This window comes from Neltuma alba, unplaced genomic scaffold, assembly GCF_004799145.2.
Source record: "Neltuma alba isolate B1F8T4 unplaced genomic scaffold, ASM479914v2 tig00010189_pilon, whole genome shotgun sequence".
NCBI lineage: Eukaryota > Viridiplantae > Streptophyta > Magnoliopsida > Fabales > Fabaceae > Neltuma > Neltuma alba.
The window spans coordinates 554,963-573,333 of NW_021635128.1; the positions used below are offsets into that span (position 1 = coordinate 554,963).

The 18,371-nt window shown below is 33.4% G+C and overlaps 2 protein-coding genes and 1 long non-coding RNA gene across 3 annotated transcripts; 1 reads left to right on the plus strand and 2 right to left on the minus strand.

Moving 5' to 3' along the window:
• Positions 1-434: 434 nt before the first annotated feature.
• Positions 435-6,105, minus strand: LOC114754771 (protein MAEA homolog). Its single transcript, XM_028943595.1, has 7 exons — positions 5,734-6,105; positions 4,731-4,925; positions 4,389-4,511; positions 2,708-2,893; positions 1,945-2,078; positions 903-1,089; positions 435-830 (listed from the first exon to the last, which is right to left on the minus strand). The coding sequence occupies exons 1-7, from the start codon at positions 6,067-6,069 to the stop codon at positions 729-731; spliced, it is 1,263 nt and encodes a 420-aa protein (XP_028799428.1). The 5' UTR covers positions 6,070-6,105; the 3' UTR covers positions 435-728.
• LOC114754773 (uncharacterized) lies at positions 2,015-16,514 on the plus strand. The gene is made up of 4 exons (XR_003741249.1): positions 2,015-2,100; positions 4,042-4,045; positions 11,261-11,265; positions 16,503-16,514. It is a non-coding gene; the product is annotated as an uncharacterized LOC114754773 (long non-coding RNA).
• Positions 13,294-15,145, minus strand: LOC114754772 (60S ribosomal protein L15-1). The gene is made up of 4 exons (XM_028943596.1): positions 15,084-15,145; positions 14,825-14,991; positions 13,895-14,092; positions 13,294-13,816 (listed from the first exon to the last, which is right to left on the minus strand). Exons 1-4 carry the CDS (start codon positions 15,085-15,087, stop codon positions 13,571-13,573), a joined length of 615 nt encoding a protein of 204 aa, XP_028799429.1. The 5' UTR covers positions 15,088-15,145; the 3' UTR covers positions 13,294-13,570.
• Positions 16,515-18,371: the final 1,857 nt, after the last annotated feature.

The window sequence follows — 18,371 nt, forward strand, 5'->3', positions numbered from 1 at the left end:
TTTTTTTTTCCCTTTTAATTTCAGTGCTTGGAATATGGATTTTTCATGACCACAAACTTTAGCGATTAAACTACATAAATTAGGGTATTCGATTGTTCGGAAAGCATTTTCCCGTAAAGAAGATTTTTTAAAGATAAATTTATAAATCTGAACCAGACTTATCTGGTTCAGTAATCAACATATTAATATAAAAATTATAATAAATTATTTTTACAAGTTGTAACTTGTAAATAGTACAATCCATTATGTTCAATATATAGGGAAACATGTCGAGTTCATATAAAATCATGCAAAAGGATATTTCTCTTTTTTGGTTAAAAAAAGTTCAAAGGATTGGACCATACGAAACTGGTAATCTAGATCTGAATGCAATACCTAAAACATCACAAATAAATCGTTTCTAATAAACTATTTTGCCTTCTTGATACCAAAAGTTGGCCAGCCCAAAATTCACTAAGAACAGAAAACATCACAGAACAATCAGGAAAGTGAACTGTTATGCACAATCTAATGTAATTCCCGAACAGACATTTGAAACAATGAGCACATGTATTATTTACATGTTTAACACCAGAGGTATAATGGAAACATACGGACAGTTAACAATGTCATGTCCAAAGCAATAATTTTCCCGACCCTTTTTCACCAGAAATGTTGAGTAGCTTAGATGTACAAGGCAGGACTTAGAGTCAGACTTACAGTCATTATACTAGCTCAAGAATGTAGAATCATGAGATGTAAGCTTTCACCACATCTGTATAATTGCATTCGTCACCAGTCCTCGGGCAGATGATTTTACCATTATTCTTTTTGGCCATCTCTTCAAGAGCCTGCAAATCAGCAAATACAATTAGCCTAATAGACAAAAATAATGCATAACAAACATCTAGAATAACTGGGACCTTGGTGCTATAGACATATCCATTGGGCAAGACTTGTGGCGGGTTCTCAGTGTCCATTAGCTCCTTAGTTATGTAGCAAACAAGCTTTGAGTGATGTTGCTTAGAGTAAGGTAAAGGCTTGGCCAGTGTCCGGAAACCCTCCTGTGATAGAGGGTCCTCTTTTGTACAATCATCCTCGTAACAGTATCTTCATCAAGTCAAAGATCACAAGGAACAGAGAGTTACCTATGACTTGCACATGCATAGCTACAGGCTTTCAACAACAGGTCTTATCGCCCACTAGATGGAACTGTTACATGGATTACACCACACGAATGTGCTCTATTCATAGTCACAGGCTTTATTGCACATAAAATTTTATGGTTCTCGTAGCTTGCCCTTCAACGACCAAATTCAGGCCAAATTCGGACCATCATCAGTTGCAAGCATAAGTTAAATTGAGAAGCAAAGAAGGTTGACTGGTTACAGATTTGAAAATTTCCATAGCATAGGTTATGAATGAGAAGCAGTTAAGATTCCTACGGACCACTCTTTTTACAAACCACGGCAAACTCAACACCAAAAAAAAAAAAAAGAAAGAAATTTCGATAGCAGTAACAAGACTAAATACGCAAAATCTTGAGTGATTCTCGCGTGAGAAAATCAAAGTGAATATCTAATTGGTCAAATATGATCTCTTCAATTATTTCTCAGGCCAGAATAAAAGAAAATTTCTGTATAAAAGACAAACATCAGATTATGAATGCTCTTGACTTATGGATCATAAAGGATTTTGTGATTTGACATGCCTAATAAGATAAATAATGACTCGATCCAATCAAAGGTATCCAATTTGATTGACAATCCTTGTCATTTCTAGTAAACACCACAAACAGATCAGGAAGCTTTCAGAGGGATTGGACTGTCCATCAAAATGAAAATATAAAAGCATCCCCCCCCCCAAAAAAAAAAAAAAAAAAAAACTCTGCTCCCCACTAAACAATCAAGAGCAAACAGAAAAATGTCACAGACGAAGACAAAGTAATTAATGGATGCTGGATACGGAGTTTTCAGGGCAGAAAGACCAGCTTGCAGATAGATATTAAGCAACGGCTCTACAGTCATGCCGTATAGCTTGTAGAATTCCTGTTTAAATTGGTCCACCAGATAATCCCATTGCTTAGGTTCAAATAAGACCTGTAAAAGGATTGGGAGAAGAGTCAACTTTAACTTTTATGTGTTGCTAAAATTTCAGCTCAAAAAATATAGAGGTGCAACATATGACAGCTCAAGTACAAGAAGGTTTTTTTTTTTTTTGGGCCAAAAACTAAAAGTAAATGAAGCTTCGTTTCCGTGCACTGTAATTATTACCAACTTGGAATAGTAAAAACATAGTCACAGCTTGTATCAGATAGAAAGAGCCATAATGCATATTTCAAGCTTGATATTCCTCCATTCTTAAAACAAAAATAAATTATAGGTATATTTATTTTTGACCTGGAAATTATAGGTACTTGAAACACACAATTATTCAAAGTGAAGCTCACAATGTAACTGAAAAACACATTCCCAACTTGGAATCTAGGGGGGAAACTCACGGATTTTTCCACCTTCAACAAAGCAAAGAAAAAGAGGAGTGGTATCTTCAACTTTCAAATCAATACTAATATTAATATATTGCATTTATCTAATCCAATTCTAACAAAACAAATCAAAATTCAAAAGATGCACCAGTTAATCAAATATGGTAAGTTCATCTAACATGGCAGCATGAATAATACTATTAATGTAAAAACATGCACAGATGCTAGACAGCCAAGGCTTACCTTATAAGTAGCACATTCAGTGTCTCTTTTAAAGGCTAAGGTTGCCATGACTCGCTGCAATTCTTTCATGTCGGTGGCTCCCCATGGTGCAAGATATTTCCTAGCATATGTGATGGCTCGCAAATTATTTTCAGCCCTTACCAACTCTATGAACTCTTGAAGTCTTAATTGAAACTCCAATTTGCTCTGTTGTCAACAAAACCAACCTAACTCAATAATTGTGGTTTGGTGTGAAGCCTAATGTCTATATTTGGTTATCAAGTACCATGGCACATGACCTGCCTTCAACAGAAGATAGTGGAAGATATGACAGATATGAGACAACAATTAATTTTTTTAGAAACCCCCAAGAAAAAGCAAAATGATATTTTATTTTTAACAATGGTCTCAGTAATTGTGGTTTGGTGTGAAGCCTAATGTCTATATTTGGTCATCAAGTACCATGGCACATGACCTGCCTTCAACAGAAGATAGTGGAAGATATGATAGATGAGACAACAATTAATTTTTTTTCGACACCCCCCAGAAAAAGCAAAATGATATTTTATTTTTAACAATGATCGTGCCACTTTGTTTGTAAAAGTTTCTCCCGACTTGTCTTACAGCATTCCATGTATAATTAAGCACCTTTATAATATTTGTTTTCGTGTGCGTGTGAGAGAGGGTGAGTGAGTGAGAGAGAGAGAGAGAGAGAGAGCAATAAAGTAGGGCCAAGCTAGTGAGAAAATTATGTAGTTCATGGTCAAATATAACGACTTATAATAAGTTACTTTCTCCTTCAATCTAACCAAGCAGAAGTACCATGCCAGCAAGCATGTCAAGTTGTTCCATGACTTTTTATCATCAAGTGCTTGAACCACATAATTCTAATAAGACCATTGCTGTTTACCATCTAAGAAGAAAGTCAGAGCGATTTGAAACAGTAAAGGAAATGGGGGATAAAGGTGAAAGAGGGAGATCATGAGGGGGAAAGAGGGGGAAAATTAGGTGAACAAAACGATAAACTGATATTCTTCAACAAGTATGTAAATACAAATAAAAAATTAGTAAATATGTAAAATGAAACGAGAAAAAAGAAGAAGAAGAAGCGGTATAATGCTAAGTTCTTCTAAGTAAAACACATTCCGTTGGCCACCCATACCATTGGCTAAACGTCCCAAAATTGGTCTTGATTCAGGAGAAACATGCTTGAAGTGGATCAAATAAAGGTCCAGTGCCATGCAACAATGAATGCTGCATGAATGACTGTAAAGGAAGCAAATGAAACAAGCACATCCTTTAGTCACTTTGCAAGGATCTAAGGAGATTTGATGAGTTCAAACCGCCTAAATTAGCACTGTAGCGGAGCTTTTCAGATCAGATCCACCGAGAGGGATTTCAATAATAGCGTGATGGCAGCTTTAGACCCACTAATAACCCGTTACCTTAAAACAAGATGACATCTAACATAGTCAAATTTTCTACAGTGATGTCTTTTCTAAGGATCTCAGCTTGTAAGCGAAATCTCTTCGGGCTTTACTTAAATTCATAAATGCAGTTAGGCAATGGATAAACCACTTACTCAGCACTTCAAAAAAAAGCATGAGTAAAGATACAATATCTCCCATTGGAGTAAAGCATAATTATGTAAATAAACTCATCAATCCGCCAGATATTAATAATTTCAAACAGTAGTATGAACCTTGGACTTCTTCAACCTTGATTTGTTATCGGCACACCAGGTTAGAGCAGGCCCAACATCCTTATTTTGTAAAGCATCAATAACCTTTCTTGCTTCCTGGAACACGTCAATGTCAACAAGATCCTGATGCATAAAGAATGACATTGCTATCAGATCCAAAGTAGAGTAAATTGGCTTGATCATTGAAAATTAGAGTTTAGATACTTCACAAAAGCTCCAAGGAATATTCAAAGAATCCTCAAGATGTCAATAGCCATTTGACTCCTTTTAAAAAGCAGAAAGTACAGATTGTACAAAAGGGGGGCCAAAAAAACACAACAAAACAAAATTCACAAGATTTACCTGTAAATTGTTGCATTCAGCAAGTTTCGCTGCTGTATCATAATATGACATTCTCAACATGTAATCCACCAAAATCCTCTTCAGACGTGTGTCATTCCATTCTGATATTTTTTCTGCATCAGCAGATTCCAAGTGACCAATACGCACCCGGTACCTTTGAGCTTGTAATTGCTCTGCTCGACTTCCTTCCTCCAACTGAAGACATTGTTAAATGATGATCACGGTGAATAAACTTATCAAATAAACATGAGACAATCACTAACAAGAGTAAATAAATCATTTGGCATGAAAACTGCAAATGCAAAAGATGTGCCATGACACTTGCAGAAAAGGAAGATCAATTTTTGCACAACAAACCAATTACATCACACCTAGAAAAAGCCACTGTCATACTTAATGCATCAAAGATTTTGGACATCTTTAAACTTATATCAAATAATGCATTGAAACTAACCCACTCGCTGAAATACCATAAAATTTGCAATATCTGTCTTCAGTTCGGTAAACTATCCCTCCCAGTTATATGACTGAATAATGAAATTTAAAAAAAAAAAAAAAAATCTGATGGGTAAAATGTGAGTGCAAAACTTGCCACAACGCATCCTGAAAGAAAAATCAATTATATCACACCCTGCAAAAAAGGTCAGCGTCCTTCATGATCCATCAGAATCATGGGTTGTCTTAATGTCTTCAGACATGTCTATCCAAATAATCCATTAAATATTAAACAAGAACTGCATTTTTAGCTCCAAAGTTGATCACACACATTACTTCGTTTGTCACCCAAAGACAATAGGAAATGTAATCAAATGTAATGAATAAAATTCATAACCATCCCTTTCCCTGACCACAAAATATCAATAAATATCTTTAAGGTTTGCAACCAAAAACTTGTGTGAAAATAAAACAATTAACTTTAAACCAAAAACAGCAAAGGTCAATTTCCCGAACGAGCATAAGCGTAGTGTCATAATTCAAATCAATAATTTCGATTTGCACTTGCCTTCCTCTTAAGCCCTTGTAGCCTAGAGACAAGGGAGTTCAGGTGGTTGACGGCGTCATCACGGGACATATCACTATCGGCGGCACCGGAAACGCCGGATACGACGGAGGAGATCTCCTTCTCGACGATGCGGTGATTAGCACGGATCGTCTTCTTGTAGTGCTCAAAAGGGGCCCTCAAGAACTGATGCTCAAGCTTCAAAGACTCTGTGAGTTGGCTGAGCTGTGAGGACGGAGGAGGTGCAGCGGCGTTGGTGACAGTGGTAGAAGTCACGGTGGTCCCGGTGGCGGCAGTTGCCGCGGCGCCAAGGCCGTTGGGAAGGGAATCTATTTCCATCGGAACGGGAGAAGAAAGGAAACGGAATCTTGAATGGCGAAGTGATCTGCATTCATCAGCTTGCAAGAATTTAATCCAACAAGACGACACCGTAAAGGGTTTTTTTTTTTTTTTTGTTAAAAAAATTCCGATTAATGTGTTACCTTGGTTCGGTCATTAATAGGTCTCAATTACAAAAAAAATTAAAAAGTTACTCCTCCCGTCCTTAATATAAAATCTATTTAACTAATTTGATTAGATTAAGGAAGTTAGGTAAGTTAGTTAATTATAAGAAATATGACATGTTTTTCCTAAAATACTATAATCATCTTTCTTAATACCTTCTCTCCCTCTTCTATTTGACTGTGGTTGAGGGAGTATCTATAGGGGTAATTTAGAGAAAATTGATAAATATGAGAAATGGTTCTTATATTTAGGACCAAAACCAACTCAACAATGGGGTTCTATATTAAGGACCGGAGGAGTATTTGCATCAAAATAAAAGAAAAAAAATGCTGGGAAAAAATAAAATAAATAATAGCCTAATATCTAATAGGAAAAATGGCAAATAAAGACACCCAAATATGTAAAATTGCTAAATGAGTTCCTCAATATGAAAAATGGTTTCAAGAAACCCGGTCTTATATTACAAATATGAAATGATAGTGAAATGTTCAAAATACCTTTCTTTTTTCTCTTTCTTCCTCTCTAGATTTCCTTCCCTTTCCTTCTTCTTTTCTTCTCTCTCTCTCTCTCTCTCTCTCTCTGTTCTTCTCTTTCCTTTGGATCTTCTATCATCAACTTCACCTTTCACTCCTTTCCAAAGTATGACACCCAGTGACTGATAATGAAACTCACAATGTCCTTCGGCTTCTTTTCTTTTACAAACCAGATTTGAAAAACTCTCTCTTCATTGTCATCCCCTGTCAATTTCTTCTTATCTTGCCTAGTCGTTCTTTCATCAGCAATGAAACCTCTTCCATCATTCTCTCCGTTGCTGTGGAAGGAGAGGAGAGTCGGGAGTTTGAGGGAGAGTTGCATTCATTTGTGATGCTTGTGATGTTTGCTTGCAATGTGTGTGATGATTGCTTGGTCCTGAGACAATGCCTAACAAATCTGGATTTTTATTCTTCAGCTTGTGTTTATAATTGAAAATAACAAGTTTGGTAAGTTGTTGAAAATAACAAGTTGACAAGTTCTAATACGCAATTTATGACAAGTTTAGTAAGGCAATGACAAGTTTAGCAAGACGAATGACAACTTCTGATAAGCAGTTTATAGAAATTTGAGTTTTTGTGTTAAAACGACAGAATTTTCAGATTTCTTTAGCAGATGACAATTTTTGATAAGCAACTCATGACAAGTTCAGTAAGGCGAATGACAAGTTAAGTAAGACAAGTGACAACTGCTGATAAGAAATTCATAAGAATTTAAGATTATGTGTTAAAACAACAATTTGCACAATTCCTTAGCGAATGACAAGTTTAATAAGCAGAATGACAACTTCTAATAAGCAATTTATAGGAATTTAAATTTCTATGTTAAAATGATAGAATTTTCATTTTTTTTTAGCGGATAACAAGTTCTGATAAGCAATTCATGACAAGTTCAGTAAAACGAATGACAAGTTTACTAAGGCGAATGACAAATTCTGATAAGCAATTCATAGAAATTTAAGTTTTTGTGTTAAAATGACAGAATTTTCACAATTTCTTGGCGAATGACAACTTTTGATAAGCAATTCATAGGAATTTAAGTTTTTGTGTTAAAATGACAGAATTTTCAGATTCTTTAGCAGATGACAAGTTCTAAAAAGCAATTTATGACAAGTTTAGTAAGGCGAATGACAAATTCTGATAAGTAATCATAGAAATTTAAGATTCTTCGTTAAAATGACAGCAACCAGTTTTTGCAATTAGCCATTTGAAATCAAAAGAGTGGTAGAAAAGCATGTTTGAAAAATATTGTGAAGCTACCAGCGAAAGATAGGAAAATCACGTTTGCATTCAGTATAATTTTATTCCATCAGTTCAATCATTTATATGTGAGAATTAAAACTAACGTCTTCGATTACCAAGTTGACGTTAGAATTTTATAACTTCAGCAATGTTATCATTCAAAATGTAAGGAGGTAATAGTTGTTAATTTGAGTATGAAGTTTCAAGGGCTGTAGTGGAGGTAGTGAATCATAATGTTATCATTTTGAATGCTAAAGTTATAAAATTCTAACGTCAACTTGGTAATAAAAAATGTTGTTAGTTTTAATTCTCATATGTAAATGATTGAGTTGATGAAATAAAATTATATTGAATGCAAACATGATTTTCTTATCTTTTGCTGGTAGCTTCATAATATTTTTCAAACATGATTTTCTACCACTCTTTTGAATTCAAATGGCTATTTGCAGAAATTGGTGGCTGCCATTTTAACACAGAATATTAAATTTCTATGAATTGCTTATTAGAAGTTGTCATTTGCCTTATTGAACTTGTCATAAATTGCTTATTAGAACTTGTATCTGCTAAAGAAATTTGAAAATTCTATCATTGTAACATAAAAACTTAAATTCCTATGAATTGCTTATCAAAAGTTTTCATTCGCCTTGCTAAACTTGTCATTCACCAAGAAATTATGAAAATTCTGTCATTTTAACATAAAAACTTAAATTTCTACGAATTGCTTATCAGAAGTTATCATTTGCCTTAGTAAACTTGTCATTTGCTTTACTGAACTTGTCATGAATTGCTTATCAGAACTTGTTATTTGCTAAAGAAATATGAAAATTCTATCATTTTAATACAGAAATTTAAATTCCTATAAATTTCTTATTAGAAGTTGTCATTCACCTTATTAAACTTGTCATTCGCTGAGGAATTGTGCAAATTGTCACTTTAACACATAATCTTAAATTTTTATGAATTGCTTATTAGAAGTTGTCATTCGCTTTACTAAACTTGTCATTTGCTTTATTGAACTTGTCATGAGTTGCCTATCAGAATTTGTCATCTACTAAAGAAATCTGAAAATTTTGTCATTTTAACACAGAAACTTAAATTTTTATGAATTGCTTATTAGAAGTTGTCATTCACCTTAGTAAACTTGTCATTCGCTTTACTAAACTTGTCATGAATTGCTTATGAGAACTTGTTATCTGCTAAAAAAATATGAAAATTTTGTCATTTTACCACATAAATTTAAATTTCTATGAATTGCTTATTAGAAGTTGTCATTCGCCTTATTAAACTTGTCATTTGCCAAGGAATTGTGCAAATTATCGTTTTAACACATAATCTTAAATTCCTATGAATTGCTTATCAAAAGTTGTCATTCACCTTACTAAACTCGTCATTCCCTTACGGAATTTGTCATGAATTGCTTATCAGAACTTGTCATCTGTTAAAGAAATCTAAAAATTCTGTCATTTTAACATAGAAACTTAAATTTCTATGAATTGCTTATCAGAAGTCGTCATTCGCCTTGCTAAACTTGTCATTTGCCTTACTGAAACTTGTTATTTTCAACAACTTACCAAACTTGTTATTTTCAATTATGAACACAAGCTGAAAATCAAAATAGAAATGATGAATAAAAATCTAGGTTTGTTGGGCATTATCTCAGCACTAAGCAATCATCGCACACATTGTAAGTAAACATCACAAGCATTGCAAATGATTGCAACTGTCCCCCAAACTTCTCGACTCTCTTCTCCTTCCACAGCAACAGAGAGAATGATGGAAGAGGTTTTATTGTAGACGAAAGAACGGCTAGGCAACAAGAAGAAAGTGACAGGGGATGACAACAGAGAGAGGAGTTTTTCAAATCTAGTTTGTAAAAGAAAAGAAGCCAAAGGACATTGTGAGTTCCATTGTCAGTCACTAGGTGTTATACTTTAGGAAGGAGTAAGAGGTGACGTTGATGATGGAAGATCCAAAAGAAAGAGAAGGACGAAGAGACAGAGGAAAAGAAGAAGGAAAGGGAAGGAGATTTGGAGAGGAAGAGAAAAAAAGAAGGGCATTTTGAACATTTTACCATCATTTCATAGTTGCAATATAGAATCGGGTCTCTTGAGGCCATTTTTCATATTAAGGAACCCATTTAGTAATTTTACATATCCAGGGGTCTTTATTTGCTATTTTTCCTATCTAATAAAACTACTCTACTAGAAGTTGAAATGGGCCATGGTCCCCCAAAACCATCCTCACACTAAAGGCATATTTGGATTAGCAGTCATGAGCGCTTATAAATATATTTTATATAAGTCAAAACAAAAGTTTTTTCACATATTTAATTTATATTATGTAAATCACTAATGAAAAGCTGCTTATAAGATATTTCAAACGAGTTACTATGATTATATGTGTGATAGCACCTACTATACAAGGAATATCAATGAACTAAATTAGTGAAATTGCTTAGGATACTCTTTTTAGCTTTTAGAATTTATTTCTTAGTTCAAGATCCCTCTTACTAATTGGAATCAAAGAATTAGTAGATCTGTCTCAGCCATAATAGAAATGGGTTAGAGTTATGAACTTATAATTTATAATCTGGTAATCGGGTTGATTGCATGATTATAAGTTAATTCCATACCGAACCAAACCGAAATAAGGTTATAGGCATTCTCATTATGAAAAGGGGTTATTTAAGTATATCTAAATAAATATTATGTTTACAAATAGATTCCTGCGTCGTTCCATTCCATTCCATTCAGGACTAGGAATAGGCATAATAGAACATGCTTTATACATCTCTCTCATTATTTGGGACCCTATGAAACTCATTGTCATTCTACATGGGAGCCAGGTTCCAATCCTGGGACCACATAACACGAACCCTATTTTCCCAAGTCTTCAATTCAATGGGATAACTGGAGTAACATCTAACTAACACTACATTACTTCTTGAACCCACATCGAGTCCTTCAGCTTCAAATCCTAAACAATTGCCAAAGTTAGGGGGACATATGACCCGTGATGATTAATATAAGGTCTATTCACAGCAAAACAAACAGATAACTGAGTCAATCATACCCGAGGCAGTCCAAGAACCTAAACCAGTGATAGGTTATATAGTGCCCAAAGAAGCCTCACTCTTTCACCAAAATATAATTGAGGAACTAAATTATAAATGAGTTAAAAGTTGAAGAATAAAAATATTTTTTTTAACTAATTTATTTATTTACTTGTATTCTTGAGCATATAAGAAGAGGGAGGAATGGTCAAAATTCAACCCCGGAAAATCAAGAGCATTCATTTGTTGACATCACTTTGTTAAATCTGCGGAAGAGGTCTCAAAATCACAAAGAAATATGAATGTAAGTTGATGATGCTGATGACTATGATGAAATCCTGAAGGTTGGCAAGAAGAAAGGACTTGGATTTTGTGGGTCACAAAAAACAGGTTCATGTATTGTACTAGATATGCTTAATTATTTATTTAAACCATTTATTCTGTTGCCTTTAATTTCTAGGCATTTTGCTCATCTGATGAAGGATTTTGTAGGTCACAAAACTCAAAACAGGCTCATGTATTGGACTAGATATGCTTAATTATTTATTTAAACCATTTATTCTGTTGACTTTAATTTCTAGACATTTTGCTCATGTGTTAAGATGCGCTTCACTGTACTTTATTTTGTTATATAGACTATCAAAATAATATACTTTTAAGTTGTGACTCTTTTTTTAGATAAATGACAAAAAGTTCAGGTCAAGAAAAGATGAATGACAAAAAGTTTAAAAATATTATGAAATAATACGGCCCCTTATAAACACATCTATATTTTAAAATTTGCCGGGGATCCAAGATAAAAAGAGTGCCCATATCTTGTGGTACCCGCAGTCGCATATTCCTCAAAACCAAGTGAAAAGTTATACTTCTGATCCTGATTTTAAAGATACTATATTGAAATAAATTAAATCTTTTTTGAAAAATTACAACTTCAATTCTATATATTAAAGGCCAAAATATAAATAACTCCCCTCAACTTCGCCCCTCTTGTATATAACCTTTCTCATCTTTAAAAGTTTAAAAATAACACCCTCAACTTTCATAACTTGACACTTAACCCCCTACCATTAAAGTAGCCATTAAATCTAACGGCATAGATGCCATGTCAGATTGTTTAAAATTATTTATCAAACGACATGTAATCTTTATTACTTTGTTAATTTATCCTAAGTCAAAAATCATAATTATATTAAATGGTACTTTTGTGATTCTACAATAATAATTCCTTATTCCTAGTTTCATTCACCTAATAAGCCTCCCCCAATTCTCAGGTCCTTCATGTTTGCAATATCTTCTAATTAATCATCTCCTCCATTCTAAAAAATCACCGTCATCACATCCTTCTTTTAAATCTAGAATATTTTTTGTGAAATTGTTTTTTTTTTTAAATGGAGACGAAGCCACCCACCAAAGATTCAAAGATGGATCGCGCTCAGTTGTTGTTCAATAGTCATTGCTCACTATCTTCCTTCTCTACCTATTTTTTGATTGTAGCCAGTGAATTTTGGTGGGTTGAAAATTTTGCTGGGGGCAGTGAGACAAAGATAATAGAGAAAATTATTTACACTTCGTCATTTTTTCACAACAATCAATTGATGGAATTGTTACATTGCTAATGAGAACCAAGAGAGAAGAGTTATATTCTGAAAAAGATTTTAAGAATGGAGAAGAATAAAACACTGCAAGTTGACAGGATTAGGGGAGACTGAGAATTGGGGATTACTACGAGTAGAATTACAAAAATACGTTTAAGTGTAATTGTGAATTTTAAATTGGAATAAATTAACAAAATAATAAAAATTACATATCATCTATCAAGTAATTTTAAATAATCTGAGATGGCATCCATTCCATTAAATTTAACACGCACTTAAACGGTAAGGGGTTAAAATATGAGTTTTGAAAGTTGAGGATGTTATTTTTAAACTTTTAAAGATGAAAGAGGCTACGTGCAAGATGGTTAAAGTTAAAGGGAGTGATTTGTATTTTAACCCATATTAAAAGAGGTCATTAGAATTCGACCCAAGTGTTGACATGACTTCGCCATCCAACTTTCCTCAACGTGACTACGAGAGGAGGAAATTTGTTTCCTATTAGCTAATAAGCTGTCAATTACTTCTTTCACAAACCCAACAGGAAACTCCGAAAAGTTCATACAGCACAAGATTACCCAAAATATATTACTGCAAAAATTGATGGCATTAATCCAAAAGAAATAGATCACATCCGAAACAATTCATGCAAGAGAATTTCAATTCATAGATAGTTATCATGTCCTCAACAATATTCTAAGAAAAATGAAGCCACAAACTAACTCAGGTAAAATCAGCAGTACCTATATCTGATATGCAAAGGGGAAAAAATATATCAAGAGATCAGGAAAAAACTGGCATCTTGATCATTTTCAACTCAAGTATATTACCGAAACAATCCAATTCAACCAAAGAAAATTTGCAGAACATAACAATTCAAAATATCCAGAAAAATGACGAGCAAAATAGTTTCTCTAAGTTCAACGGTAGCGACGAAGGGAAAGAGTGTTGTTTCTCTTCCAGGTGGCCCTGCGGGATGGGCGAGCTTTGTGGTAGAGGTGTCCTCTGCCCCGGAGACCCCTGTACTTCTTACCAGCAGAAGTGAGGCCACGCAGCTCCCTGTGTTTGTGGACAGGATTGCAGAGCCAGTTGATCCTCGGGTCATTTCTGATGGCATTGTGAGCCACATCTACCAGGATTATCTCGTAATATTTATAAGTCGAGTCCTGTATTAGCATTGTAGAATTAGAACTATTGGCAAGTCATTCAGACAAGTTTCACTTTTAGAGCCAATATTAACAAACCTCATTCACCCAGTATGAGTTGAGGACCCTAAGGCCACCCAGCTTCCGTCCAGCTCGCTCCTCGGCAACTGATCTCTTGCTCCTCTGAAATTTCAGTTGGGTAACACCTTGATTCGTGGGCTTCCCATACACAATACCTTTGGGAACTGGTCTCTTCCGACCACCCCTCCGAACACGAACACGGTAAACCACATAACCCTGCAAATATTGCAATCTTAAGCATTACTAGATCATACAGTTGAAGCAAAAAAGTACAGGGGCAAATGATTTCCTTTTTCTCAAAATAAAAATTACATTAAAAAAAACAGAATTAAATTAAATTAAATAATTAAATAATCCTTTAAAAATACAATGTACGCTTGATTAAAATGACAGAATAAGATTTGTCAGATCGAGACAAAAGCCAAATTGATACGAGAACAATTCACTCGGTCAGATGATCTGACTGTTAGCTTGAATATAGCTGGTCTCAGGAAGCATCCAATCATCATACATATGCAGTGATGCATATGCATCAAGATGCCGCTGAACCAGTATCTTATAAGTTATAAGCTCATTCAGCTAAGCAATATTTACATGGTTTTATGAGAATCCCGAGGGTTCACTTCACAGAGAAAACACTTTCTCAGATAAAGGATTGGAAACATCTGAATTATTACCAATAACTGGCAAATCAAAAGATTGGCACAAGAAAATTAAAATCCCATTTAACTGCCACACACATCCTAAAAGCCAAATCCACTAGTCGCCTAACACTTCCTAGAAACTGATTTCGATCATTTTGTTGGTATCTTGCTTCTATAAATCAATTTTAGTGTGCTTCGAGTGGTTAAATTGGTTGAGATTAGTTTTGAACACACCTAAATTTGGGGTTTCGACAATGACAAGGGAATAATCATAGGAAATTCCACAAAGTAGACTGTTCATCACCTGCTTAGCTTTGTAGCCCAAGCGACGCGCCTTATCAGGACGAGTAGGCCTTGTGACACGGACTATGGAAGGTTGCTGCCGATACTCCCAGCACCTCACCCTCTGCAAGAACTTCATGACATCCGACTGTTTCTTGCGCCAAAGCTCTGACACATACTTGTAGGCACCTATATCCAGCAACAGAACAATGAAGAAGATCAACATTTCTTCGCATTCTTTGATCCGACGAGAAAATAGAACAAAAGAACACAAGCCTTACCCATCGGAGTAAGATGAACCGCAGCGATGACGACGCACACTTGCTCAATGAAAGAAGAGTTAGGGTTTTTTGAGGTCTTATGACTTTAAATAGAGATCCGGTTCATAGATTGGGCCGGGTATGAATGCCGCTCATTGTCTCGGGTCGGTCTGAGGGTTACTTTGCTACGCTTAATATAAAATCCTGTTTGACTTTTATTTTAATTCTAAATATAAGACCTCAATCTACTTTATCTCTTATATTTATATATATATATATTTTTCAAAGTATCCCTTCTAACAATGATAATTCTAGTCAATACATTTGATTAGTAAGGATATTTTAGAAAAGACAACACCTATTTAGGATAAATAACTAACTCAACTTATTATCTTAATCTTCTTAAATTAGTCAACTAGCTCTTATAATTAGAACCGGAGGTAGTATTTTGTTTTTTTTTTTACCAGCACTTTGCCTGATAAATTTTGGGCAAATTTTACATTTTTATACTATTAATCTTAATCAACACCTCCTCTTGTTCTTTTTAACCGAATTATATTGTTTAAAAAAACAGTTAAAATTACTTAAAATTAATAAATATGTAAAACAATTAAAAAAATTTCAGAAGAGGACGCGAGACTGGTCCCGAAATATTTTCTTTTTTAATAAAATTACTTAGTGATCATTATTATTTGCTTATTCGATTCACTTATTAATAATTATTTTATTTTTATAGTGATTTTTAAGTTTTAAGTTGTAATGTCATCTCAACAAAATCTTCTTTTTTAATAAAATAATTTATGAAGTCATTATATAGTGTTTCTTTTACAATTTTTTTATTACTATTTTTTTATTATATAATTAAGTGTTTTACATAATAATTTTTTTAGTGTTTTTATTTTTAAAAGTCTAGTGAAAAATAAACATTATAATGTAAAAAAAAAAAAGACTAAGGTCCAAATTTGTAATGATTTTAAAAATAAATGGAACAGGATGTTCCCTCCGGTCCTGGCATTACAATTTTGAAAGTCCTAAATCTAAAAGAGTAGCAAAGGGCATAATTTTAAAAATCAAATGAATCAAAATTCTTAAGCAAAGATTGAACATTTTGAAGCATTTTTTCACTTATAGAAAACCTATGTTATTATTAATAGGATTTTTACTTGAAAGTGGGATTGTGGGACAAGCTATATTATTATTAATTAGACGATGTACCCCATGTATTGCATCGGTTATTAGAACCAGTCTTTTTTAAATGGATAAACTAACTATGGAGATGTTGTATATTAGAAGTACTAACCATTGGTGCTCATGCATCATGTTGAAATTACATTTTGGAAAACCTCATTGTACACAACATTTTATTGTTCAATTGGTGGGCTTCTTTTTTATGTCTAGCACTAGTACTTTCAAGCCCTCAATACTTTCCACCCTTGATAGTGCTACATATAATTGTCCATGTGAGAATACCGGTGTTGGTAGATAAAGTCCCACCCTTTCCATTGACTATCTCTGGCTCTTATTAATTGTCATTGCAAATAATACAATTACTGGGAATTATATCCTAATCATTGAGAACAAAAGCCTGGCGTGTGATGGGTTAAGGTCCATTCTATGAGCACTTCTTCATTCTTAATTGTCCTATTTAATGCCACTGCTTTTATAAAGTGCCTTCTAAGTAAAGTAATTCATAGTCTTGTTCTATTACACAATCCTGCAAATTGGTCAATATTTCTTAGAAGCATTATTGGTACACCAACCTTTAACCTTAACATATGTGGAGGAATGTCTGAACAATTCACTGTGTTTAGAAATTCTGTTGTGTGTATCTCATGTTGTGTAGCATTCTCTTTCTATGTTTTGTTTATGGAATTCAAGCTATCATACTCGATCACTTCTCCCTCTACCTAGGACAAAACATAGTCATTTAGACTTTTAATAATTTCCTTTGTAGGCACTAGAATTGCTCTACTTAAAAGATACTCTAAGTCAAAAATATTTTCCATTAAATTTGGATATGTAGAATCCACAATTGCTTTAATCAGATCTGTGAACTGTTGAATGATCAAGTTTTCTGGCATCTCAATCTAAGTCATTCCATTGATGTGATCATCTATTCTTGTCTCTCTAATTTTCAATAGTCTGTCAGAGAAATTCTTGATTTCTAAAACCCCTCTCGGGTTAGAGTATGATAAAAGACACATTTTTTATGAGGTGTAACAATTCACATTAGGCCCATAGGCTTGAGGATTTTATTGCGGAGTTGACAACATTAGCTCCCCCCTTTTTTGGTATTACTAGTAATATTTGTCTAAAATCACCTCTCATGACAACAGTCTTGCCACCAAAAGCCATATTACATCTCATTATGTCCTTTAGGCTACAAGCCAGAGTTTTAATACAAAATCTCCTCACCATTGAAGTTTCGTCCCATATTATTAGCCTTGCTACTTTTGTTAAATTTGCTAATAGTGAATGGGTAGTGATACTATGTAATATCCTAAATTTTATTTTAGGATTTATACAAAAATAAATAAATAAATAAAATAGTAATAAAAATAAAAAAATAAACAATATTATATTATTATAAAATAATAATATTTTTTATTATTAAAAAAAAAAGTAATTTTCCACCAAAAGTTTAGTGGAAAGATAGGAAGGAATTTATTAGGGGGAGCTCCCCCTAATAAATGTGTGAGGGGTATTAAACATTACCCCACACTTTGTTTTCCCTTCCATAGACGCAAGAGAGAAAGAGAGCGAGACAGAGCAAGGAACAGATTGGCAGTCATTGTAAAGGAGAAGGTAAACTTTGAAGATAATATAGGTACATAAAATTACTTCTTTTTATCAAAATTTCTTTATGAATATTTTCTATATATTTTAAGCTTTCTAATGACAGTATTATTATAATGATTAGAGAAAATTTTGAGATTTAAACATGAGCTAAGTGTTGAATTTTGATAATAGATTACCATAGGAATTTAGAGATAAACGAGTTATTAATTTTAATTGGTTTAGATTTGTCCATTTATTGGTTTTTAATATTGAAATTAATTTGTTTAGTTAAAAAATCTGTTATATGTGATATATATCATATTTTTATCCATTAAAATTAAGTTAAATAATTTATTTGGGTTGTTTGACATATTATTGAGATTTTAATAGGTTTAGAATGTTAAAAATTCTTAGACCATATTATTATAGTTTATTTTGAAGCTTGAAGCTTAGCTTATAAATTAAGAATTTTATATAATTAAATTAAATTAAATTAAAAATTTAACTAAAATATATAAGCTTAATTAATTA